Source organism: Heterocephalus glaber, unplaced genomic scaffold (assembly GCF_053883595.1).
Source record: "Heterocephalus glaber isolate CG9 unplaced genomic scaffold, H.glaber_assembly_v1.0 deba00001688, whole genome shotgun sequence".
NCBI classification, from domain to species: Eukaryota; Metazoa; Chordata; class Mammalia; order Rodentia; family Bathyergidae; genus Heterocephalus; species Heterocephalus glaber.
This window is the reverse complement of record NW_028258413.1, coordinates 8514167-8540164: the sequence shown is the minus strand read 5'-3', so window position 1 is coordinate 8540164 and position 25998 is coordinate 8514167. Positions and strand designations below refer to the sequence as shown.

Sequence of the window (25998 nt, the reverse complement as noted above, 5' to 3'; positions counted from 1 at the left end):
AATATACTTCACAGAACTAGAGAAAACAATCCAAAAATTCATTTGGAAGCAGAAGAGACCTAGAATAGCCAAAGCAATTCTAAGCAACAGAGACATGGCTGGGGGTATCACAATCCCCAACTTGAAACTATACTACAAAGCTACTGTGATAAAATCAGCATGGTACTGGCAAAGGAACAGACCTGAGGATCAGTGGAATAGATTAGAAGATGCAGAAACAACTCCAGACATGCTCAGCCACCTCATCTTTGACAAAGGAGCCAACCACCATCATTGGAGGAAAGATAGCCTATTTAATAAATAGTGTTGGAAAAACTGGATTTCAACCCGCCAAAGATTAAAACTAGACCCATACCTATCACCATGCACTAAATTAAGATTGAAGTGGATTAAAGATAGAAATACTAAGACAGAAACACTAAACTTGCTGGAAGATAAGTTAGGTAGAACTCCTGAAGACATCGGCATAGGAAAAGACTTCATGAACAAAACCTCAGCAGCATGGGAACTAGCAGAAAGAATCAACAACTGGGATCTCATCTTATTGAAAAGCTTCTGCACTGCAAAAGAAACCACCAACAGAGCTAACAGACAACCTACAATATGGGAAAAATTTTTAGCAGCTGTACCTCAGACAAAGGACTACTATCTAGAATATATAAAGAACTGAAAAAAATCAGACCCCTCAAATTCAAAGACCCAATTCAAAACTGGGCATCTGAAATGAACAGACATTTCTCAGACAAAGAAGTAAAAGCAGCAAACAAATATATGAAAAAATGTTCAACATCACTCGTTATTTGAAAGATGCAGATGAAAACAACACTGAGATTCCACCTCACCCCAGAAAAAATGGCTGCTATCAAGAAATCAACAAATAACAAATGCTGGCGGGGTTGTGGGGAGAAAGGAACCTTCTCCATTGTTGGTGGGAGTGCAGACTGGTGAAACCACTGTGGAAGTCAGTATGGAGATACTGACTAGTATCTACTGACTCCAAAGAACTAGGAGTAGAGGTCCCATTTGACCTAGCTATTCCCCTGCTGGGTATCTTCCCCAAAGCATTAAAAGAATCATACCACAGTGATATATGTGCACCCATGTTCATAGCGGCACAGTTTGTAATAGCTAAAGCTTGGAAGCAGCCCAAGTGCCCATCAACTGGAAATTGGATAAAGAAAATGTGGTTTTTTAATAAAATGGAGTACTACTCTGCCATAAAGAATGAAAAACTAGAGTCATTTATAGCTAAAAGGATGCATATCGAGGCCATACTCTTAAGTGAAATAAATAGGACACACTTGTGTAAATACTGAAAACTTTCACTAGTGTGAGAAACTGATAGTGTAAACAAGAGTTAAAATGACTAAAATGAATAATTGATAATTTGAAATAGGAAAAAAGTCCAAAGATGATTGAGTGAGGGGAGGTGAAGGGGAAAGGAAAAGAGGGAAAGGAAAAACTGTAAGAAAAGAAAAAAAATGGAAATGAAATCTATGTAAATAGGGAAGGGCGGAGGGGCTGAAGGGCGCATAGGTAATGGGGAAAAAAAATGAGAACCAAGATACATCATTTAGAGGTACAAACACCCAATGATAAATGTAAATGAATTATATACCTAAAGTGTACCAATGAAATGTACCAATAAAATTTTTTTTAAAAACCAAAAAAAACCTCAGTTTTCAACACAAGTGAAAATGGGTCTGGAGTGCTGGGGAAGACTACCTGAAGCATTTTCTTGGGGAGTTTGGAAAGGCCGGGCCAGTTATCTACATAAAAGAATTGATTTCCTATTGTCATTTTCTCACGATACCCAATCTGATATCAAAGGAGTACTTATTTTACACTTCAGTGGAACGTCATAGGTTTTTCTATAGTTTTATTGACTTAAACTTTAGAGTCAAGAAGTAAGTTCTCTAAATCCTTCATAGACAACTGTACTCTTGAAGCACACTGTGTTCTTTTTCCTCAACAGGAAAGTCACCTCCAAGTACACCTTCCTGCACTTCAGATTACCCCATGGGCTGCTTGTATTGACTGATCCAGCCCTTCCCACCTCCAGGAATCCATTTTCATCTCTAAACAACTGAGGCTATTGTGTCTGTTGGTGACAGAGGTTAAAGGAGGTTAAACGTCTAGGCTGTGTGCAGGCTGCCTGCCCTGGAATCCAACTGTACCAGTTGGGTTTCCCAGCTGGTAAAATGGGAATAACACAGGACCTACTTAGTGGATAATTTTGAGAATAAATAAAGTAGTATCTGGAAAACACACAGAGACCTAGTTTATTTTAAATACTTGATACTTTTAATGTTTATTTTTGCTCCAATGATTTTATAGCCACATAGCAGTTTACTCTGACTCTCTATGTAATATAAAGAAAACTCTTCCCCTATGGTTCCTCATGCATAAAAAGACTGAGTGATGACATCGTATTTAGCATCCAGGCTGGGAGAATCTCTGCACATGTAACAGAATTGTACAATGATTAGCGCCCAACTTGTGTCAAATCCCCACAGGCTTTCTGCTAGACGTTTTCTTTGCATTTTGAATATGTAAAAGTATTTTAACACTCCTTGAACATTTATTCACAAAATTATGGTAGACACTGAGTGGGAATCAATGAATTGAAAGATGCATCGGCCCTTGGAGATAATCCTTACATAGTGAGAAAAGACAAAAACATGTCAACTTGTGGCAGCTTTGTTTGTTTCCTGTCTATCTCCTTCCAAAAAGGCTCAATCCGTCTGCTGGAAAGAGCCACAGCTCTCTAAGATCTGGGACAGCCTCTTTCTGGAAAGTTTTTTTTCACCACTTTCCTTTCATTTGTTTTTTCTTACAGTTCAGTTTACACACAAGCTAAGGCCTGCAGATGCACACAGATTCAGTTGTCCCCCAGCCCAGACCTCCATGGAGGGCATTTCCAGAGGGAGCCACCCTGGCTGTGCCCACCCGACCAGTTACCTCCACTTCAGACGTCATGCAATACAGAGTGCAGGATACAATTTTGCTCTTTACTCAGTTTTATATCTTGAGGTGCTGAGGACCAACCCCAGGCCTCCGAGTGACATCCCAGCCCCAGTGTTTCCCTTAGATCCATCCCTGTCGCGGGCTGCAGTGACCCGTTCACTGTCCCTGCCACAATGCACACGCTCTACTGTGAGCACACTGTGAAGATGATTACAGAACTTGCCTCTCATTCACCGTAACCTGGCCTTGAAATTGCTCTGAATCAAGACTAGACTGCTTTCCCCTTTGTGGGTGACTTGCCGTTCCTTCCTGGATGTAGGGAGAAGTAATAATAATTACAAAAGAAAGGCAACTTACCCAAGATGCACTTCCCTTAACAATTTTTCTTGGAACGTGATTGTGCCCCGTTGATCCATAAAGACAACTTCTAGATCTTCCTTATTTCCAAGATTGTTTAATTATTAAAAAGTATTAAAATTTTTACTGTATCTTTTGTTCTCTACTTCAGGTTTTTATATTATCCATATATAGTGAATCATTTCCTTTTTTGACTCTTGTTCACACATTTCAAATTTTCTTAAATTACTTTCACTTTCTCTCTTTCTCTTTTACCTTTTTTGCATTCCTATGGAAATATCAAGGTTTGTTTTAGGGCACAAATTAAAATATTATCTATGTCTAATGTAGTTACTGCTTTTTAAAACTTATTTATCTAGGTAATGGTATTATTTGAGTTCTCGATTTGTCTCCTTTGTTTGTTTGTTTGTTTGAGTCAGGGTCTTGCTAGGTAATCCAGGCTGGATTTGACCTCACTATGCAGCCCAGACTGGCTTCAAACTCTCAATCCTCCTGTCTCAGCCTCCTGGAATTCCAATATGCCCAGTTTCCTAGTTGATTTATTATACTTTTTATTATGCTTTTAACTAAGTCAACTTCTCTTCTAATTTTTCTTTTGTTTACTCTGCAGTCTTTTAGTCGGATAAAGAACTGTCAGAGTTCCCCCGCTTACTGATTTTCTATAGCTTTTGCCTGCTGTTCTTTTATTGTGATGGAGACCATGGTTGTTGTTAATGTTTCCATCTTTCATCTTGCTGGGTTTCTCTTCCCCTAGGTTACACTTTTTTTGCTTACTGTGGATAAGCAGATTTCCCCCTCAGTTGATCCCCTCCTTGTGTTTAGTACTTTCGTTTTTCCCTCCACTTACAGTTGAGAGGCAGGATCTGCTCTCCTGCCCTGTTATGGTCTGAGGGACTCAGCAGGACAGGAAGGCTGTGCACTGCTCTGGCACCATCCTGGGTAGGCATCACTGTTGGGACCTGTGGAAAGTCCTCTCTCGGGTCCTCCCCTCCCAAGGCAGGACTTGGGGTGCAGGCTCCTGGTGGAGGATGCTCAGCCTCCCCACAACCGCAGAAGCCCTGGCCCTGCTGGTCAAGAAGAGAGGTGCCAGGAACCAAGGGGCTGGGACCCCGACTCTGCATCACCGCAGTTCTGGGGTGCATGTGGGCTTTGCATGAGCCAGAACCTTCCAGTCATGGCATCAGCATCTTCCTTTATGACTCCAGAGTCTCCTTTTATTTGGTTTCTGCTACTGAATCTCTTTCATTTTTTAAAATATATGTTGGTTTTGCTGATTCTCTGGGGATGGAAATCCTGTAATCTGACTTTAATACCCATCTTCACCCAGAGGAAGTACTCTAAAGGCCTTTAGTGTGAATTCATTTATTTCTACTCAGAGTGCTTTCATTCATCAGGCAAGGCTTATTTTATAAAACTCTCATTTGAAAGCAGCGGTTGGAAAGGAGAGACATGCCAGATGGAGGGAGGATTCGGAGGTGCTGTCAGAGCCAGGCCTGGGGGACCCCGGCCCACCCTTACCGAGCTGCCTGTCCTTGGTGGACGCTCCCTGTTGTCACCACGCACGCTGTGTGTGCCCTCAGCCCAGACACGCACAAAGCAGATTTGCAACCTTTTAATGACTGCTTTCAACCTGTGCAATTATAATAGGGACAACATGAATCATTACTGACCTCTGGAATAAGCACATTAGCCTATTGCCTAAGGAACATATTTAATATTTTGAGAAATAATATACTACCCTGCTGCTAGCATTTCAAACATAAGGCAAATGGTGCATTATTTTTTCTTTTTCCAGGAAACACAAAGGGCATCCTTGTGATGTATGAAGAAGATGCTGAGGACTGGGCTGTGTACCTGAGGAAGCTATTTTCCCAGGCTGTGGAGACAGAAGGGATCCTGTTGTACCGCCTGGAGCACTTCTCCCTGCGGCATTTGGAGTCTCTGAGCTTAACTTCCTACAAATGTAAGCTTTTGATACTGTCCGGCAGTGTACTGAGTGACCTCACACCAAAGAAGTGCGAGTTTCTGGAGAAGATGCTGGACTCCCCAAACAGCGTGGTCACCCTGCTCTGCGGGCTGCGGAGCGCAGCTCCACTGTACGAGTCCTTAAACATCCCTGCGGGCAGATGGGAGCTGTCGACCGAGCAGCAACCCAGGGACTACATCTCCGTGATCCAGAGAGTCCTGTTCAGAGGTAGTGTCACCCAACCTCCGTTTTTGTTTAATATTTAAATTTTTTAGATTTTTCTTAAACCAAGGAAGAGCCCATGTTAAGATACAGAGTGTAAGAATGGATTGAAGAGTGTGTTGCACTGTACAGAAAAAGCACCAAGATTCTTAAGTTTGAGCTTGGTTCAGTCATGTGTGAGTTGTGGGATGATGGTTTGTAAGTTTGTTCCTGGGGTGGCCCAGTGAGACCGGCAGGCCAGGCCCAGAGGTGCTGCTCACATGGGGTGAGAGCTCGGCTCCAGACCTGAGATAGCCAGTGTCTGCCCTGTGCGTCTCCTGTCAGCAGTGGCTCCAGGTTGGAAGATCTGAGTTACAATGCTAGAGTTTTTCCTGTGCCGACATTTGGATGCCATCTACTATTATAAAACAATTTTATAATGAGACACTTAATTCCAAGCACGTGGCCATTGTACAAGAGAACAGACTCAGGTCCCTCCGTCTGCAGCCGCATCCCCGGGCAGGGTTGGAGCTCCAAAGGCCACGGTGCTTGGTGCCAGCTGCCTTTAGGGTGTCCCAGCATGGGCACAGCCCAAGCTGGGTGTTGTGTAGGTGTAGGGGACACCTGTCCGTCCCAAGAGGAATACAGGAGGCCTTCCCCCACCCTGAGGGCAAGAAGAACCTTCACCCTTCAAAGGCCTCAGCAGAGAACGGAGGTCTCCGCTGTAATGCCAGCATTCTGGGAGGCCAAGGCAGGAAGAGCCAAGTGTAAGCCCAGTCTGGGCAACTTAACAAACTAGTGACAGCCTGTCTCAGAAATAAAAAATACAAATGAAAAAGACTGCGGATGTAGCTCAGTGTGAAGGCAAACAAAACTCTTCTTAATTCTGCCACCTTTTCAAATTCAATAATTTTTAATCCTTGCTTTAGTTACCAGTTGTTGCACCACAAGTTTCTCTAAAACTTAGTGACATACAATAATAAACAAGGAGGATTTTACCCCAATTTCCACGATTGGGAATCAAGGAGGGACTTGGTCGCAGGTTGGGTCCTGGTGGCCTCGCTGACCAGAGGGGCCTGCAGGATCTGCTTGTCCTTACCGTGTTCCTAATTGTCTCTCGGCTGGGTGAACATCACCTCTAACAGCCTCCGGAGGGAGGGAGGGCTGTCCTGGGATGCAACGCTTCTGAGCTCTTGCACGTGGAGTGACACTTCTCTTGCCTCACACTTGAAGGAGTGAGTGATGGGGAGGGGGTGCCCCATCTTTTCTCCTTCTGGCCTCATAGGACTTGGAAAGCTTTCCCTTGGCTGGAAGACTGAAAGGGTTTTCATTCATGGACAAGTCTAGGACATTGCTACCGTGTTATTTTAGCACTTTAGTGCTCTGGATTAATTTGCCCAGAAATGTGCGTTCTGTTTTCATTTTTATCTTTTCCACAAAATGTTGACTCAGGTCTTATTTTATTTCAGGAACAATTTCTTGACTTATTTCTTGCCGTGTCTTACTGTGAATTTACTTGGGGAGGGGAACCTTTCACTATATTTCGCGGGTGATTCCCTCTACCATATCTCTCTAAACCTTTTGGACTCTTTATTAATATCTAAGTCACTAAGTGTGCATTGTCACTTTAACTTTTGCAGGCTTCTTGTGTTTTGGATGGTCTCTCTCCCTCTGCATTGCTTCTGATTTCCCTTTCATGTTTATTGTACTGGTGGGCTTTTCCCATTGTGCCCTTTGGCAAAGCATTTTCATTTTAATCTTGTCGTCCTCCTCCCTCTCCAACACTTTTATACTGTACTGTTATTTCCAAAAGCTGATTATTAGGCCTTACATTTTAAAATTTCATGGTACAGTTTTTAAGTTAATTTATGCCGATATGGTTTTAGTTCTTGCTCCTATATACTATTGGTTCTCTCTGTTTCCCATATTCATCAAGTATATTGAGCTTTTTGCTATTTTTTTGCAAAGAAGAAATATTACAATTGGAAAATTAAGAAAAATGTCACTATGACACTATGATGCATATAAAACACATGTAATTGTACACTGTTTTCTCCCCTAAGACAAAAGAGCACTGATTCTGGACAGCAAAGCATCATCATGCAAGTGATTCTTCACACCTGTAAGTTCTGATTCCTCCAGGAACACTCAGTTTGCTTGGGCGATTTCAATTACAATGTCACTATTGCTTAAAAGTTTGAAGACAGACCTTTTTATGTGTTTGTTTTATGATGAGCACCCTTGGGTGGCTAGGAAAGTGCTATTCTGCTATGTCTTCAAGTTGTATTCCTTTTCATATTTGATAGGAGAAAAATGAGCCTTTATAGAGAGCACAGTACTGTTTTAAAAACACGACTAGCTCTCATTGTCCCACATGCAAATCCTGGGCTCTGATTTTTTAAAGTAGAAAAATGACCATGTTGTGTGGAAAAGGGTGCTCAAACATATCTTAGTCTCACATACAAGAATACCACAGGATATATTCTCTGAGAAGTTTCCAAATCATTCACAATATGACCTGTATATACAAATTGTGTCCCGTGATAAAATTGTTCCTAATTGCTGCAGTCTACATACTAATGACTTCACTTGAAGAAACTGCCAATGTGGCCTGCTGCACTATTTTGTTTCATATTCAAGTGGAATGCATAAACGTTGAGAACAGTAAGAAAATGGGTAAAATAGAACAAAAGGTGTGGGTTTTGATTTTCACTATCCCTTTTGTACTTTCCTACATCTCAAAGAGAAATTAAACAAAGAATAAAGGAGGCCTTTTATTCCGAAACATTCTGTGATAAAGAGAATAATAAAAATGCCAGGAAAGTCATGAAAATAATTAAATGTTTAATATATTCACATAGACAAAGATAAATCAGAGGAAATTTTATAAAACTTAATGAAACAGAAAGATATTTTATAATTAAGGCTCCAGAGGAAAAAGTTTTTAATATTAAAGGAGTTAGTAATTCATGTTGCGTCAAAGTATTTTACTTCTTTTTAAGAAATTAAGAAAACTAAAATTTCTTCTCTCCTTAGTTCTCAAAGTGGAAATAATCACGCTCTTTCTGTGTTTCCGCCTTGTGTGTGTTCTCTCACCACTCAGACAACATCCCTCCCTTTATTCTGTCTCCCACTTTTGGTCCTCTGCCCAATTCCCTTTGTCTACTCACTCCAGCTTCGCAGCTCCCGTGCAGCATTGCACGCACACAGTAGAAATGATCTGACTCCAAAGCTTATTTTAAACATGGCACTGTGGGCGTGGCCATGGGGCCTTGCTTGGAGGGGAGGGTCGCCCTGCCCTGTGTCCCTGCCCTCTGTGCTCCCTACTTCTCTTCACCTTTGCTCCCCCACATCTTAGGCTCCGCTTTGGCTCCACATCCCAGGGTTCATCACCAGGAACTCTATCCAAGGTTGATTTTCCCATATTTTCTTCATAGTCAAAGGAGAGGAATAAACTACCATTTTTTTCCTAAGAGACAACATTTCAATTTTGTTCCCATATTACCAAGCCAAGGATTTCCATTGATTTGGTTGATTAAACCTGAAGAAGAAGCTTAAAACAAGCAGTAGCCATGTAGCAGCAAGTGAGTGATTAGAAAGAGAAACCAGAAGGGAGCGTATGGCACAATGGGGACATTGCACAGGGCACAGACACGGTCCCCCTCGCTGTCCCCGCCCGAGGTGCCCAGAGCTATGTGCTCACACCTGGCCCTCCAGGCCCAGCCTGCCAGTGACACCCACGGAATCAATTCTGGGTGCAAGGCCACACCTGACTCTGAGTTAGGTTTTCCACTGTGAATTACCTGTTTTGAAAGCTTCAGTTCAATATATTGAAAGGTTTTAGAACTATTCTGATGAAATCACTTTTGCTAATTCATTTTCCTAGGATTTTGTTAACTTTATAAAAATATATAGGTGTACAATTATTTATGGTATTTCTTTTTAAAAATTTCTGCTCTGTGTGAAATTTTATCCCTTTATAATTTCTAAAATCATCTATTTGTCTTTTTGTAAAAGGACTTGATGAATCTCAGAAGTTTGTGAATTTCATTTGTTATTTCAAAAAATAATCTTGTTTTTAAAAATATTTTGTTATATATTTTTATATTCCTTATCTTTATAGTATATTTAATATTTTAAAATCTATTTCCTTACATGTTTAGAATGCTTCCCTCTTAGATATGTAGCCTTTCTATTTTTCTTTTTACAATAAACATTTAACCAATAAATTATCTCTAAATACATCTCATATATATCCCCAAAATTCCTACAACTTTCCTCATTGTTCAGCTTTACATATTTTCTAAACTTCCTTTGATTTCACCTTTAGAAATTTTATGAATAAAAGTAAGCATAAGATTTAAGTTATCTTTTTGTCACTGATTGGTATATTTTGTTTCATGGTCAGAGAATATGGTCTGTGTTATTAGTAGATTTGCCTATGTTGAACCATCCTTGCATCCCTGAGATGAAGCCTAGTTGATCAGGAGATGTGATCTTTTTTATGATTCATTACCTTCTATTTGCTAATATCTTGTTGAATAGTTTTGCATTTATATTCATTAAAATGATTGACCTATACTTCTCTTTTTTGGCTAGGTCCTGGTCTAGTTTTGGAATCAGGGTGATGGTAGCTTCCAGTAATGACTTTGGGAATATTCCTTCCCTTTCAGCTTCATTAAAAACCTTGAGGAGTATCAGTGTTAGAACTTACCTGAAGTTTTTGTAGAATTCAACAGGGAACCTGTCTGGACCTGGGATTTTCTTAGATGGTAGGATATTTATTACTGCTTTGGTTTCATTGCCTGTTATTAGATTATTTAGGATTTTAAATCTTCTTGGTGCAATTTTGGTAATTCATATGTATCTAGGAATCTATACATTTCTTCTGATTTCTCCAGCTCATTGGTGTACAAGTGAAATAGTTGTTAATTATGTTGTTTTTTTAAAATTTCGGTAGTATTCATTGTTATTTCACCTTTTTTATTTCTAATTGGATTGATTTGGATCTTTTCTATCCTTTTTTTGGTCAGATTGGCTAAGGGCTCTTCTATTTTGTTTATTCTTTGAAAGAACTAACTCTTAGGTTCATTAATTGTGTTTTTATGTTAATTTCATTAATTTTATTTTTAAATTTATAATTATTTTAAATAATTATAAATTATTAATTTATAATTACCTTCCTTGTACTAGCTTTGAGTTTGGATTGTTCTGATTTTTCTAGGACCTTGAGGTGCATTGCTGGGCTATGCATTTGGGCTCTGTTTTTGTGATATGGGGATTCACAGTTATATACTTCCCTTTGGACTGCTTTCATTGTGTCCCATAAGATATGGTATGTTGTATTGGCATTATCATTTAGTTCTACAAACATTTTTCTTTCTTGATTCTTTTGTAACCCACTGCTTAGTTAAGAGTATTATATTTAGTTTCCATACATCTGCATAATATCTGTGTTTTCTTTTGCTGTTGATTTCTAACTTCATTAGACTATGGTCTGATACCATACATGGTATAATATCAGTTTTTTTACATTGGTTTAAGGCTGATTTATTGGCTGGTATGTAGTGTATTTTGCAGAAAATTTCCATGTGCTGCTGAAAAGAATTCTGTTGTTGGGTGGGATGCTCTGCAGATATCTATTGAGTCCATTTGTTTGAAGATTTTGTTCAACTCTGGTATTTCTTTGTCAATTTTTTTGTCTGTTGATCTATTTATTTGTGATAGTGTGGTATTGAAGTCCCCAACTACAATTGTGTTTTTGTCTATTTTATCTTTTTTATTCAGATGCACTTGTTTTATGAAGTTAGATGCACCATTGTTTGGTGCATATATGTTAATAATTGTTACTTCTTCCTGCTGGATTATTCCCTTAACTGATACAGTGTGCCTTGGTTCGTGAATGGCTTTGGTTTGGGAACAATTTGGTTTGGAAACAAATGCATTTGGCAAAATTTTATTTTTATTTGCAATCTCTACATTGGGTGACAAACATGACAGTGGCCATCTTTCCCACAAAAAAACACAAACACAGCCATCATTTCCAAAATTGTAGAACAAATTAAGTTTGTGAATCAAGGTACCACTGTATATAATGACCTATTTCGCCTTTTTTGGTCAGTTTTGGCTTGAAGCTAACTTTGTCTTAATATAAGATAGCTACACTTACTTTTGTTCAGGTTCCTTTTGCATGGAATATTATTTTCCATCCTTTGATAGAAGACTTGCAAAATTCAGTAAGCTAATGTTTTATAAGTGACCCATATATGATGTTGCATGCTCATGAGTGGTTAACAAAAGTGTGATGTGATTTCTAGGCTTCACATTGCATGTAAGCTTTAAGAAACTATCACTTGTGGAGTTAGGTGTAGTATTAAATACAAATCTTCCTCTCTTACTAACTCTATAAAGCCAAGGCAGAATTTTATTCATGTACCATGTATTGCAGAAGCTGGTAGAAGACTCTGACTGGCTCCCATTAAACCATATATGAAAAATATGAAAAAACTTGTCAAAAATGCAAGTCATTGCCACTTTTTTCACTAATTGATTTTTTATTTTTGAAAGTATAGTCCTTAACATAGAAATTTTATTTAATATGTGACAGCTTTATGATTTTTAAAAAAATAATAAATATTTTTTTAAATTCTAGATATTTTCTGATATGATAAAAAAAATCAATAGCCATGACTGACATAAACAAGAACTCTTTGTGGTTCTCAGCAACTTCTAAGAAAGTTATTTTTAGAACAAAATATTTGAGGATTCCTAATCTACATTTATAGATCTGCAAATCTTCAGTTTAGATATAATATTTTCAGCAGAATTTAGAGAAAGATTTTTAGTCACAAAGAGACCCAAGGGCAAAAGTCTAAGAGACATCTGCACCTTCCTCCTGTCTCTCAAGCTCTGTACATATACTCTGTCTTTATAACCAGTTTACTTTAACTCTAAGTATTTTTCTAAGTTGCCTTCCATACATAATCTGTCTTGTCTATTTCTTAATCCAGGCTGCTGTCCTGTGTCTCTTTTCTGTCTGCCCTTACAAAGCACACACAGTAGGTTGGGGGCTCTCTGCTGCCTACAGAATAAAATAGAAATACAACAGAACAGCAGACCAGGCCCCTCATAATCCAACATTATATAAAGTATTTTTTTTAATTAGCAGCAAGATTTAAAGCCCCCACATTGATTGTTCACTAATTTAGACAATTATACAATAATCTATTGCTTCTAACAGTAAAAGTATAATGCTAACTTAGTATATGTAGGACAAAGGCCAACAGAACTGTTTTTGTACTTCTAGAATTTATTAGGGTTTGAAAAATTATTAGCTGCCAACTTTAACATTCAGGGACTGAATAGCTGCTTTTTTCTTTCTCTAAGAAACTAGTAGTTCATTATAACTTCAGAATTCCAATTAAAATGATGGATTACTTGAAAAGTATATTACTCAAAAAGTCTGAATTATGAATGTCCATTCAGGTATCTGATACTTTACACAAGGGTTTTATTTTGTCCTGAAGAGGTCCTCTGCTTTGCATAATTTAATAAAGTAGCACAAATGAGTTTAGAACTTGTGATGACTAAATTGTCAAGGTTTTATACTCAATTTGATGCATATAAGATTTCTTTTGAAGAAAGATTTCATTTTAATCAGTTTATCTTTTTAATTTCTATTTTCCCTTATTTTTTCTTTTATTTCTTTTTTTACATATTTTTCATCAGTATATATATGTGTGTGTGTATATATATATATATATATATAGAGAGAGAGAGAGAGAGAGAGAGAGAGAGAGAGAGAGGGAAGGAGGGAGAATAAATCCCAATTTGAAACACAAAGTGGTTAGTAAAATTTTATTAGTCCTATCTGCTACTCCGGGTAGCTTTCCACCATATTTGAATTACAAACATAGCACCTCCCTCTCTGGATTCCTGCCACTTCCTTTTTCATATTATTTGGGATCATCACTACTTAGTAGCTATCTTAAATTATTCTTGCTAGTCCCCAAATTCCAACTCCTCTTTAATGATTTTCTCCTCATTGTTAGTCTTCTTTTTCATGTTTCAGTTGTATAGTACCCCATAACCCAATCACCTTCCAAACCAATGAGCCCATGCTGAGCTCAGCCTTGCAATTCTCCTGCCTCAGCTTCCCAAAGTGCCGAGGCTACAGGTGTGTACCAACATGCCCTGCAGCCCCAAATTTCAAAAATATTTTTACCTGTGGTTGGTTGAGTTTGTAGATGCAGAAACCACAGATACAGAGGCAACTGTATAGAGCCCATAAAAAAGCAAAGTTTTACTGTCTCCTAATGAGTAAAACATCCAGTTCTGAAATCTATGCCAAGACAATTGCTATCCTGAAGTCCATAGATATGCAGCCCAAGGTCCAGAGGATCAGAGAATTCCAACTTTAAGTGGAACTGAGCCACTGCGGGGAAATTTTTTTTAATCGAAAACAGTGTTTGACTTCAACTCACCTGGCCCTGTCTAGTGGTCAACCATTTGCTGGTATGAGGGATTATTTTCCAGGCAAATACTTTAAATGGAATATAAAAGAAGCAGAAGAAAATGTCACTCAGAATGACAATACCTAGTGGCAAGCACTGTTGACATTTCTGGCATATTACATTCCACAGATAAATGCTAATAGTGCAGAAAGCTATTTGAAAGTTGAGAGAGTACTTCCCAAATGTATACATAGAATCATTTAAAAACAAAATCACAATTTATGTTAGAGAAAACAGCGAGGCATAGATGACAAGTATAAGACTATATTGCAACAAATGTAAGAATGTTTTAATTTTTAAAATATCTGAAATGATAGGCCAGTGTGTCAATTTTTTCCTTTGGCTCAGGAATTATTGACAACTGTTCCATGAGAAAATGAAAATCTCACCAAAATCAATGTTGAATTCCAATAAAAGATTCTAGTTTAGAACAAACAGTTCAAATAATGAAAGAACATATGGAAGCATGGGTTCAAATTGAATTGATAACTTTAATTACACTAAACTGTGTAGTATATTGATGTATGGAGAGAAAAAATTAAGTGTTTCAGGGGTAAGCTGCAAAGAGATGAACAATTATGAAAAGCAGAACTTATAAGTTTAGAAGAAGATTTTCCTAGTGCTTCATAATGAAGAAATTTTTAAAACTTCTTAAACTGTAGACTAGCTTTGGAGTTAAAGGTGGTCTCAAATAATATCTTCTTCAACATGATTTGACAGACGAAGTTGAGACCCCAGGAAGGTACATCCTGTGTGCAAGGCCATGTCCCAGAAGTTGGGGGAACCTGGGAAAAATCAGTCGTTTGGCCCAAAAGGAGCGACTACTTAAACAACAGTGGATATTACTTCTTTTCCATCATTTGTTCACAATTGTGATGTTCCTTTAGTCTTATGTTTTTAAAAACGTACTTCCTAACATTGGTTAATGAAATTCGTTGGTTAATGAAATTCCAGACAAGTGTTGCCATAGCAACTGAGAGGTTTGCCACTCCCCATCAATGGTAATTCCACATTGTTGCTGCAAAAAGAGTCATTTTCAGTAGCAGTGAGGGCCAATCTGACAACCTATCAACCAGAATTCTTGCTAAAATAAGACATTCTGTGGCTTAATAACTGTACTCATGTATAAACTGCCATTTCTATGTAAATCAGTAATCCTACCTAGAACATCAATTAAATGTCAAACAGAGTATAATCTCATGCTATGGTAATAATGAATGCTTTAGGCATTTTCTCCGGAGGTTTGGCCCACATGCTGTTTTAATAGCTCTGAGAAGTTTGTGTCTTTGGGGCTCAGCTTATTCCTGTGATAAACTACCTGTCATATGCATGGGTGTCACTGTGGATTGGCGACAGAGGCACAGTGAGCAGAGCCTCTCGAGTCTGCCTAGCGCGGTCTTCTTGCAGCCCCAGCTCTGCGGCCTTGGAAGAGCTAATTTGCTACTCAGAACCTTACTCTCCTCATCTAAAAGAACAACACCATCCTCCTCAAACTACAGATCAAACAAACTCAGTACCTTTAATGTTCTTCCTAGCACTTGCCAGCTTCTCCTGCAATCCATCTTTTACTCACATGCTGTTTGCTTCCCTGAACACCTCCCTGCCTCATTTGATCACAAGCCTTAGAAAGGTAGGCTCACTGCCCCATGTGCAGCATCTTGGATAGCATCTTGTACACAGACATTGATATAAATTTGTTCAAAGAATAAATGAATTAATCTCCTAGAGTTGACAGAGTAGTAAGTCTGTTAATATATGCTATGTATTCCTTTCCATTGCCGGAACAAAAGAGCTGACATACACAAAGGAGAGATTTAGTGTTATTTTGGCTCATGGTTTCAGGGGACTCAGTCCATGGTGGTCTGGCTCCAAGACAGGAACATCAAGGAAGAAGCACATAGTGGAGGAAAGAGTGTGCACCTCATGCTCACCTCACAGTGACTGGGGAGCAGAGAGAGACAGGAATAGAGGGATTTGCAGAGGATATTGCCTTGCACTTTCTTTCTTGTCTGTTATTCTAGGGACTTGTTTATATCCTCCTAGCATCTTCTTGCCTCTCCTTTTCTGTGCCCACCACTGCCCATGTGCCCAGATGGGGCTTAACCACATGCTTTCCTCTCCCTTCACTGCACACACCCCTTGCATCTCCTGGAACCCATCACATGAGCATGCATGGTTGTGTGTGAAGACCTGCAGTCTCCTGAAGGCAATATAGAAACAGAAACACCAGAGTCTCTGTCCATTCCCCAAGTCATGTAACAGGTGTGGACAGGCCCTTCCAAAAAAGGATTGGCACTTTTCCAACCTTGATCCACTTCACCCAACTTCTTCTCCTTGACATGTTTCCCATTAAAATATAACTGCCCTTTCATTTCACAAATAACTATTGAATATCTATCATGTTCATCAATGAATAAGGTAGGTGTTTTCTCAATCTCACAGAGAGTGGAGAAAGGAGCTAAGAGACCATAGTTCCAATGACTAGGAAGTTCTCTCTTCTTCACCACTTAAAGTTTGAGGCACATTTTTGAGGAGGCCAACTTGGATGCTAATCTTTATATGTCTTTACCTTAGCACTCATGTACTGAGGACGTTTGTAGTTAGGATCTAGATACGTATGTATATAGATATAGGTATATGCCAATTACACATATTCTAAATGACACTAATATATCATATATGTTATATAGTAAAATATCTGTATTTATATATTTAATAAATGTATGTGCATATATATACTGGTATCCTTAGCATGTAAACATGTCCTGTATATAATTTATATATGTTAACTATTTTTATTCATACCCTTACAATATAAAGATACATATAATTTATATAGACACACAATTTGCATATGCAAAATATGCAAAAATTATATAATTACATACTTATATGTAAGTTGGGTATATATATGCATTTGTATATATGCATAAATATACACTCACACACGTACCCTCATGCATATGTCTTTCTAATTACACTATAAACTACTTAAAGCTCATTAGGAAGAAAATAAATGGCTTTCTAAACAATAGAGAAGTTTTATTTTCTATTCCAGGGTCAGAAAACACTCAGCGTTTATTTATTTTGGACAGTTTAAGGTTTTCCTGTTGAATTATATTCATGGTCTGTCAACTTTTCCCTAGGTTAACTGTATCTGCTCTTTTTTAAAAATTGAATTCTGATGCATACAAAGCCTGTATTCTCTTCACAGTTTTGAGAAGTGTTAGAAGAGAAAGAAAAGGTTCTATTTGAATAATTCATGGTGAAGGAACAATTTCTGACTCATAGAATTCAAAAAATATCTACAAATAGTTTTGAATGGTTGACAGAAATTCAATAATCCAGCATTGAAAAGGATTATAGTTTTGTGTGTGTTCAGAATAAAACCCACTGTGTGTGAAAATCTTGATAAACTGCAGAGCCCTGAGAATGTAAATTTTATTCTTGCACATAATAGTGTAAGATATATAATATTATCCCATTTATTTTTAGCTTTCAAAAAAGTGCGTTCACATGCTTTGAGCCGACTGGAGACAAAGAACTGAAACAGAAACTCTTATCTCAGGAGATAGAATGTTAAGTGTTTATTTTTTTCTTTCTGTTATGTTTTAAATGATAGATACTGAATATAGCTTAAATAAGTTTAATTCTGAAAAATGGAATTACTGCTGTCCTTTCATACAATGAAAATGAATAATTTTTGATGATTTTATATTTTTGGAAATGTAATATTAATGGACTATTGAAAGTCCAATGTAGATTGAAAGAAATAAAAAAATTTTAATTGAGCATTATTCCCACCTCTCAGAAAAAAATTACTCCTTAACCTAGTAGTAACTTGTCCTTATCTTTATATATAGTATGTATTATATGTGATGTACTATTTATACATATACACTTACATAAATATATACCTACACATGCATGACTTGTAGCTACATACATATCCATATTCACATCTACTTTTTATTCAGCTGGTATAAAATTAGCTCATGTTATACAATATCATATGTAAACATACTCTAATCATATGTTATGAATCTGTTTTCAGAGCAGTCTGGACTTTCCTTTTCTTAGTTTAAAGAGAGGATAACAAACAATAACCTTAAGGTGCTGAATGTCTAGGTTGAATGCATTTTATTATGCCACAGGTATTGTTCAATGGAGTATTGTATAAGACAACCCATAGAAAAGTTGTTATTGTATGAGTAACACACCCCATGGATAATTTAACACTCAAAATTGGAATGATCAGTACATGGTCAAACTTTTTCTGAAGCCCTGATTTCAAAACAAATATCAACCAAAATGAATATAAAACTGCATTGTCATTCATAAAGAGAACAATCTGATGTTCATTTTTGGTTTCAAATGTTATTCAAAAGATCTTAATTATATTTCATTGTGGACAAGCTGCTGATTGTCCTGATGCATGTTGACCTTCCTCAGAGAAAATCAACCTACACTATTTAGTTAGACTAAACTAATCAGCCTTGTTTCACTAACTGGCCTTCTGATTCCTTTAGCTCAGTGCTTCACGTACATGTATCCAGTTTCAAGAGATTCTGAGTGCCAGGAGCATGGGCAAGGCCAATACTGTACCACTTCAGCAGATCCAAGAAAAGTTGAAAGTGAAAGTATGTACTTGGGGACATACTTAGGACTTTCTAAGCTATGGTAACTTCCTTTAGCTTTTTTCAGTTCCTGTTTTAGGGCTATCCTGACTGAAGTGCAGATGTATTTCCTTAGGACTAATATTGAATGCCTGCTCTAGACCTGCATGGAAGACACATCATTTTACATAACAGATTGCTTCTTGGTTCAGGATGGGCTTACACTCTCACAAACACATAAGCTGAAAATATCCTAAACTGACAATGCACTATATATACCCAATCTACTGAGCCCATAGTCTAGCCTACCCTAACCATGATCAGAGTACTTCCATCAGCTACAGTTGAGTTTATTGCAAAGCCTCTTTTGTCATACAGTGATGAAGATACTTTGTCCAAAATATGTTGGCCCACTTAAGAGTATTTGTTATGTGATCTTCGGCTGGAGAGAGCATTGCATGGAGTATGGCTAGCCCAGGAAAAGATTAAAATTCAAGGTACAGTTTCTATGGAATGCACATCACTTTTATACCATTATATAAAGTTAAAAATTCTTAAGTGGAACAATCATAAGTTGGAGGCCATCTGTACCTAAAACAATTCAACAGAGATGACACCATAGGAGGGCTGAGTGAATTGAAGCTCATAGTGCCTAGTACTTTGCACAGCATCACACAAAAATAGGTGTTTTCTTCTCTGGCAGTAGGCACATTTCTCTAGATTATGTGTGGCTTCTGTTTTAATTAATCTTCTAAAATCGTTTGTGAAGAACATTGAGTTTTTTGTTTTCCTGTTAACTACTGTCAGCTTTTAATTCATGAGACATTGAAAAATAACTTCCATTTTCTTATGAATCACTATAGCAAAAAGAGTTCAAATATAAAAAGATTATACTTTTCCCAATATTCACCTAATTTTGTCAATTATCAGAAAAATCTGTCCTTATTTCAATATGGAATTCATGAGTTGACAAAGAAGTAAGTAAAAACACATAAACAATATAGGTATATAAATATATAAAAAGTTACACTAAAAATTATACTTCAGGAAAAATAGTATTTAAAAAATTCTGTTTGGAAAGGCAAAAGCAAAGCTTCAAAAACTAGATATCAGATTTCTTTAACTCATATAGGAAAATTCATTTTCTGACGCTTTACTATTTTCTATTATTTTATTAAATTTACAATGTAATTATGTTGGTTAAGAAAAATGACACAAAATCATCTTGCCTTTAAGTAGTTCTTTCCCTAATAGTATACTCAGTTTAAAAGACAAGCATTGCCTTTATTTCAGCTCTTACCCTTTGGGATTGCTTAGGTCACTTCCACAGGGGCTGATTTGTGGCAGTGTGGTTTGTGCAGAGTAGGATTTCCTGACCCTCTTGGGTCATGGCACACAGACAAAAGGATAATATTTGTAGTGAAGACCAAACACAAGTGGTGGAGTGAGCCAGCCTAGAGCTGAGTCTCCCATCCCCAACCATTCACTGCACACTGAGCAGCGTGTGTGTTGGGCTTTGGGTCTTAGTCACATTCCTGTCTCTAGGACAGAACTTGACATCTACAACTTAACAGAGGAGAGGTTTATTTTGGCTCACTGTTTGAAAGGATTCAGTCCATGCATCATTCATCTGCTCCAAGGCAGGAGCAGCAAAGTGGAAGTGTGTGGTGATGGGAAGCTGCTCAACCCATGGCATCCAGGAAGCAGAGAGAAGGAAGGAGCTGGGGACAAGAACACTTCCTGCCAGATCATATCCCCACCTCCACCCAGAGCCACTCCTAGCAGCACAACAGCCATGAACTCATCAATGGATAGATCAACGGATGAGTACAGTGGCCCATGATCCAGTCACCTTCTGGAAGTCCCACCTCTGGACACAGAGACTTTTGGGGGATGTTTTACATCTAAACTATAACAGGCAGTGAGCGTGTGTAGGTAGATTCCACTCCAGTGCCTCCCTCTACCTCCATCCCAAATACACCAAATCCCATACTTCCTCCTCTTGTATTGTTCTCCTCCTATGGCATCATGGTAGCCAGTACCCCACTCTGAAGAACATAATGGAACAATCTCTGAGCTGCAGGCTTCATTGCCAGCCTGTGGTGCTCTTAGGAGGGGGTAGGACTTGTGGGCTGTCATTATAATGCGTCCTTGAAGGGCATATTGGGAGCCCCCATCCCTTCCTTTATCTCTCTCTTTGCTTCCTGGCCATCATGAGGTAAGCAGCCTCCTCCACCACACACTCCCTGCCATGATGCTCTGCCCCACCACAGGCCCAAGGCAATGGGGCCAAGTGACCAGGACTGAGCCCTCAGACACTGAGCCAAAATGAACCTCTGTCTTTTCCAGTTACCTCAGATATTTTGCCACAGTGACAGAATGCTGACTAACAGACACAAAGTTTTTCCTGAGAAGTTTGACCACATAAGCAATTTTTTCAACGTCAAGTTTTCTATTTGTTGATTTTGGTGCCTGTCATTCATGTGATAGACTATATTTCAAGAAAGTGGTTGTCTTGGGTGACAGTTTATGTCTTTAATTGAGAATCTCTGTCAGTTGATTCTTTACCATGTTCCTTTCTCTCTGACTGTGTCAGGCCCCACTCTGTGGCCTAATACAGGCCCTGCTGTGCATTTGTCTAGAGCTCACTTCTCAAGGCGAAGGCATATTTCTTCTCTCTCTCAGGAGTAGGGACAGCTGGGCGTCTGGTCATGACAAATGTTATAGATGAGATGTCAACTTATGACCATGACCTTCATCTCAGAATCTCTCTGCTCTTTGGGTTTTGAGTTTGAAGTCTCTTCAGTTTTGGAAATAAATTAGTTTTAGAAAGCTATCTTACATTTGAAATTGTGTTTTCCAAACATGATTTAGGCCCTGTTTTCTCTCCCCTGGTATCTTTATTTGCAGATTAAGTTCGATTTTGAAGAATTCCTCAAAGGTTTTATAATGGGATTATACCATTTATCAATTTCTGATGCTCAAATAAAGTCAGTTTTAAAATTATCTTTTCTATTATTTCATTTACATGTTGTAGAGAGAAATAGATACATGTGTTTAATCTGCACTCTTGGTCATTTATTCCTCTACTTGAAAAAATATACATAGTTTATTCTGTAAAATGAATTTTCTTTCTAGAAAAATAAGGACATATATTACATATACTGTATGATTAGGTGTTCTTATTATTTTATATACATATATAATAAATTACCTATAATCCATCAACTAGAAATAGCCACTCTTGGCATTTTGGGTATACACATAGCTAATCTATTCTCATCCAAGAGTATGTCTTGAATTTCTTCCACATAGTTCTGCATATGTATGCTTATTTTATTAAAACAGGAACCTATTAAACTGACAATTTTGTAACTTGCTTATCTTTCAGTTGTATTATAAACTTGCTGTTAAATAGTCTGTGATAGAATTTTTATTACTGACATCTGTTATATTGCATATTTTTATCTTTTCCATTATTACTTAGATTGCTTCCAATTTTCTGGATTATAAACAGCTCTTCTGTGCACCTTCATAGAAATAAACCTTTCCATATATTCATAATTATGTCCCCGGGGTAAATAAAAAAATAGCTCTTCCTAACCTACTACTACAGAAGAATTAGCAGAAAATCTTAGGTGTTGCTATGGGAGAATTACTTACCTCTCTTTGCTTTAAAATATAATAAATAAAATCAGTTCCTGTTCTTTATCAATCCATAAAATGATTAAACTGGTTTTATACATCCTCTCACTTTTGTTCGTGCAGTAAGGAAGGAGAGAGAGAAACGGGGGGAGTGAGACTGCTTAGCAAAGTGCTTTAAATTCATAGAGAAATAAAAGCTGATTCTCATCTCTTTTCAAGTAAGACCAGCACTGGACGAGATCTGGGAATCCTAGGAGTTTTGTGCTTTATCTCTGCAACTTTCATAAGACAGAAACAAAGCAAAAACAAAACACCACCACCACCAACAACAACAGCCCTCTCCTACAGTCCTAATGAGCATGCATCTCCTGTTGCTCTCTTTCGTTTGCTTTGTCTGTGTTGTTTTCTTTTCCTGCACTGGGATCAGAGCCCAGGGCATGGTGCATGCCAAGCGAGACTCTGCACCTGCTACCCGCCCTCATTCTGCTTCTCTGGGGCCCTGGCTGTGGATATCGGTGCCACCCCTCGTCTGGGCACAAGGAGACCCATGTTCTAGCTCCCTCTGGCTGCACTGTCTGGGCTCTTCTTCCTCTTATTCTTTCAGTGCCCTTCAGCCAAAGCCTGCCAGGAACAGATCTGCATTTGAACCACCTGGATTTTCTGTGTGTTGCAGTGCAGAGAAGGCATTCCAGGAGGACCAGGGGGTGTCTGTAGAGGAGCATTAGAAAGATGATAGCATTTAGGCTGGGGCTATGTCAGTTGAGGGAGCACTCTAGAAAACATGGTTTGGCAGTAGCTCGCTTGCTGTCTGGTAGCAGGGGTATTTCATGATTCTGTGTGGTGATGGGTTATTCATGACTCCACCCAGAAGGAGCCTCGGCTGTTTCGGTTTTCTTGAGACCGAGTGACTTCCAGTTCCCAAGCCAGGAATATCCTGGAAACCGGGCGGAGAGGCTACATGATCTCTGCAAGAAGAGAAATAAGAGTCCAAGGCTGCATCCATTGTGGTGACAGTGGCCATCTGGTGCTGCTATGTGGCAGTGTGGGTGCAGTGCCAGGCTGGCTCGGGGGGCCCAGGGCACCTTCCTTACCACCAGGCGCTGGCTCTGGGGCTGCCTTCCCCTCTGCAGTTCTCCACAAGTCCCCTCTTTGGGGGGTTGGGGACACTTCAGGGTTAGCCAGAGAGTTTATATGCACCACCTTCTCTTGGTGAGTCTTGATTTTAGCCACCCTGGTTCCCAGCCCTAATGAAGTATTTTGGGCTTTGAGACATTGAGTAATAAAAAATTGTCCATTGTTCAATAGTGAACAATGTTTTAATGCTTGACACTAAGTGTTAAATTATTAAATGTTTAAAAAACAGCAAGATACTCTACCCTTCTTTAAGATTCAAAATACACTAGTATATTGCAGTGCTCTTGGTTATAATATTATAAAGAAATCCAAGTTAATTGATAGAGAAAAAATATTTTCATAGAACACATTAATATTTTGATGAACACTAGTATTTCACTATTAAACTAATACTTTCACTGTTAAACTGTTAAACTAATATTTCATAGAGATACCGGTTTGTCCCATAGTCATTCTTATAAAACTTAGAAGTATATGTAAAATGTAATAATAATTCTTATGCAAATTTTTCTGACTTAGGAAGGAGATCTGGGGATGGAGTAGATGGGAGGGTGGCAAGGGGAGGGGAAGTGAAAATCATCGAGATGAGATATGTATATGTACCAATTCCCTGAGGCAAATGCAATTATTATGTATCATAAACATATACTGACAAAACAGAAAACTAAAAATAGGATAATTTTTCTTTGTAACTATCATAGAAAAGTAGTCTAATGTGTTACAGATTTATTATTCCAATATTAAGAGAAAATATACAAGTTCTTTCTACTTCCCAATATTTATCCCCCATTTTGTTCCCTATTTACCCTTTGTGTTTCCCACATAAGAGAAACAATGTGATATTTAAACTTGTGTGTCTGATTGATTTCACCTGAAACTATGGTCTCAATATGCATTCATTTACCTAAAAATGTCTCAAGTTTATCCTTTTTATGGAAGAGTAGTGCTCCATTGTGTGTGTGTGTGTGTATATATATATATATATATATGTCACATTTTCTTTATTTTCTTTATTCATTCATCTGTTAATAGGCATCTGGGCTGTTTCTAATGGCTAATAGTTAATAGATTCAGCTGTTATAAATTGTGCTACTATAAACATGCATAGCACTATGGTATGATGCTGGTAAATAAGGAACAAAATGGAAGACAGATATTAGGAAGTGGGAAGAAGTTGTTCAAATGGGAAGGGGAACAAGGGAGGGGAGAAGGGGAATGAAAAGGGATTAACAAAAACGACTGGAAGGAAAAACTGGAAACAAAGCTTTTGTAAATGGGTAGGGGAAGAAGAGTTGAAAGAAGGGGAGGGGAATGGGAAAAAAAGAATTAAGATATATTAAGAATAAAAGAATTAAGATATATTATGTACAGGTACAAATTCCCCATGATGGTATGTGATCATTATGTATGTCAATTGTGTACTAATAAAAGAAGTTTTAAAGAGAAAATATAAGTGATGACTGGAATTATTCTAAAATACTTTATAATACATGAATACTAATAGATGATATAATAGTTGCTGTAGTTTAGTCACAAAGGTTATAATCTAGCTAAATTAAGACACAGCATCTTAACTATTAACATGTTTAATTATGACAGCTATCCTAAGGTCTGTGCAGTCATCCATCCATTTATAAAAACTATTGGTCAGCAATTAGCCTTTATAATAGTGGAGGAAATAATATATTGTAATCTGTATTCACCAAATGTCCTCTAGATTCTGAAGCCTACCTTGAGGTCAGCGTTCCAGCAGAACAAAGAGTGAACAATCCTGAGGAAATGAAAGAGAAAAACAAAACTGAAGGCTCATCTGGAACCTCCAGAAGTGCTGTATCCCTGGCCATGGTGCTTCCTGCTGAAGTTCCTTGTGAGGTCAGTAACACTGTCTGCTGTCTTGTTATATAAGTGGCCCTGTTATTCACTAGAATGTCAACTATAAAATACCTGGCATCTTAGTCTACTTTGTTCATGCTATGTTGCTGTAAACCTACAAGAGTATCTGGCAATTAGTTGGCATTTCATAAATATTTGTTGGCTGATTGGATATTGGAGAATATACAAAACTTAATTTTATCAAGTGTTACTTGACATTTTGCAAACAGATATCTAATTGCTATCTATACAAATCCAGGTATTTAAAAGAAAGTTGGATTCATATTAAACAGACTGAAGTATTTTATTTTCCTCAAGGGAAATATATCCTTGAATAGAATTTTAAATTTTTTTTTTTGTTCAACCAGGTTCTCGATTATAAACATATTTTAAAGACTAATGTTGTGGGTTGTATCTAGATGTCCTCACAAAGCCTCATGCACTCATAGGAGGCACTTTTCAGAGCTGCCTGGACCTAGGGTGCATGGTACTGGGCTTAAGGTGTGTGGTACTAAATTAGTCCACTGACTGGAATTAGCATAATTCTCAGTGTGGTTAATGGGAAGCCCACCCAGGGCATGGGTGGCATCAATCAATAGGCTTGAAGCCTGAATGGAATACAAAGGGACAGAAAGAAGGCAGGCTTAATGCTTGCTGCATGCTGCCTTCTGCCTACCATGCTATGGACTGTTTCTCTTCTGCAATGCCCCTCCACCATGCTGCCCTG

General features: G+C 38.1%; 1 protein-coding gene across 6 annotated transcripts in view; it reads left to right on the top strand.

Annotated features, from left to right (window-relative positions):
* The window catches only part of Bank1 (B cell scaffold protein with ankyrin repeats 1), a 336687-nt gene that overhangs the window by 105318 nt on the left and 205371 nt on the right, over positions 1-25998 (top strand). For all 6 annotated transcript variants that reach the window (XM_087198794.1, XM_021245443.2, XM_021245444.2 and 3 more), the window contains 2 exons: positions 5120-5518; positions 25117-25271. In XM_087198794.1, the coding sequence (XP_087054920.1) occupies positions 5120-5518; positions 25117-25271 (554 nt within the window). The remainder of the gene's footprint in view (positions 1-5119; positions 5519-25116; positions 25272-25998) is intronic.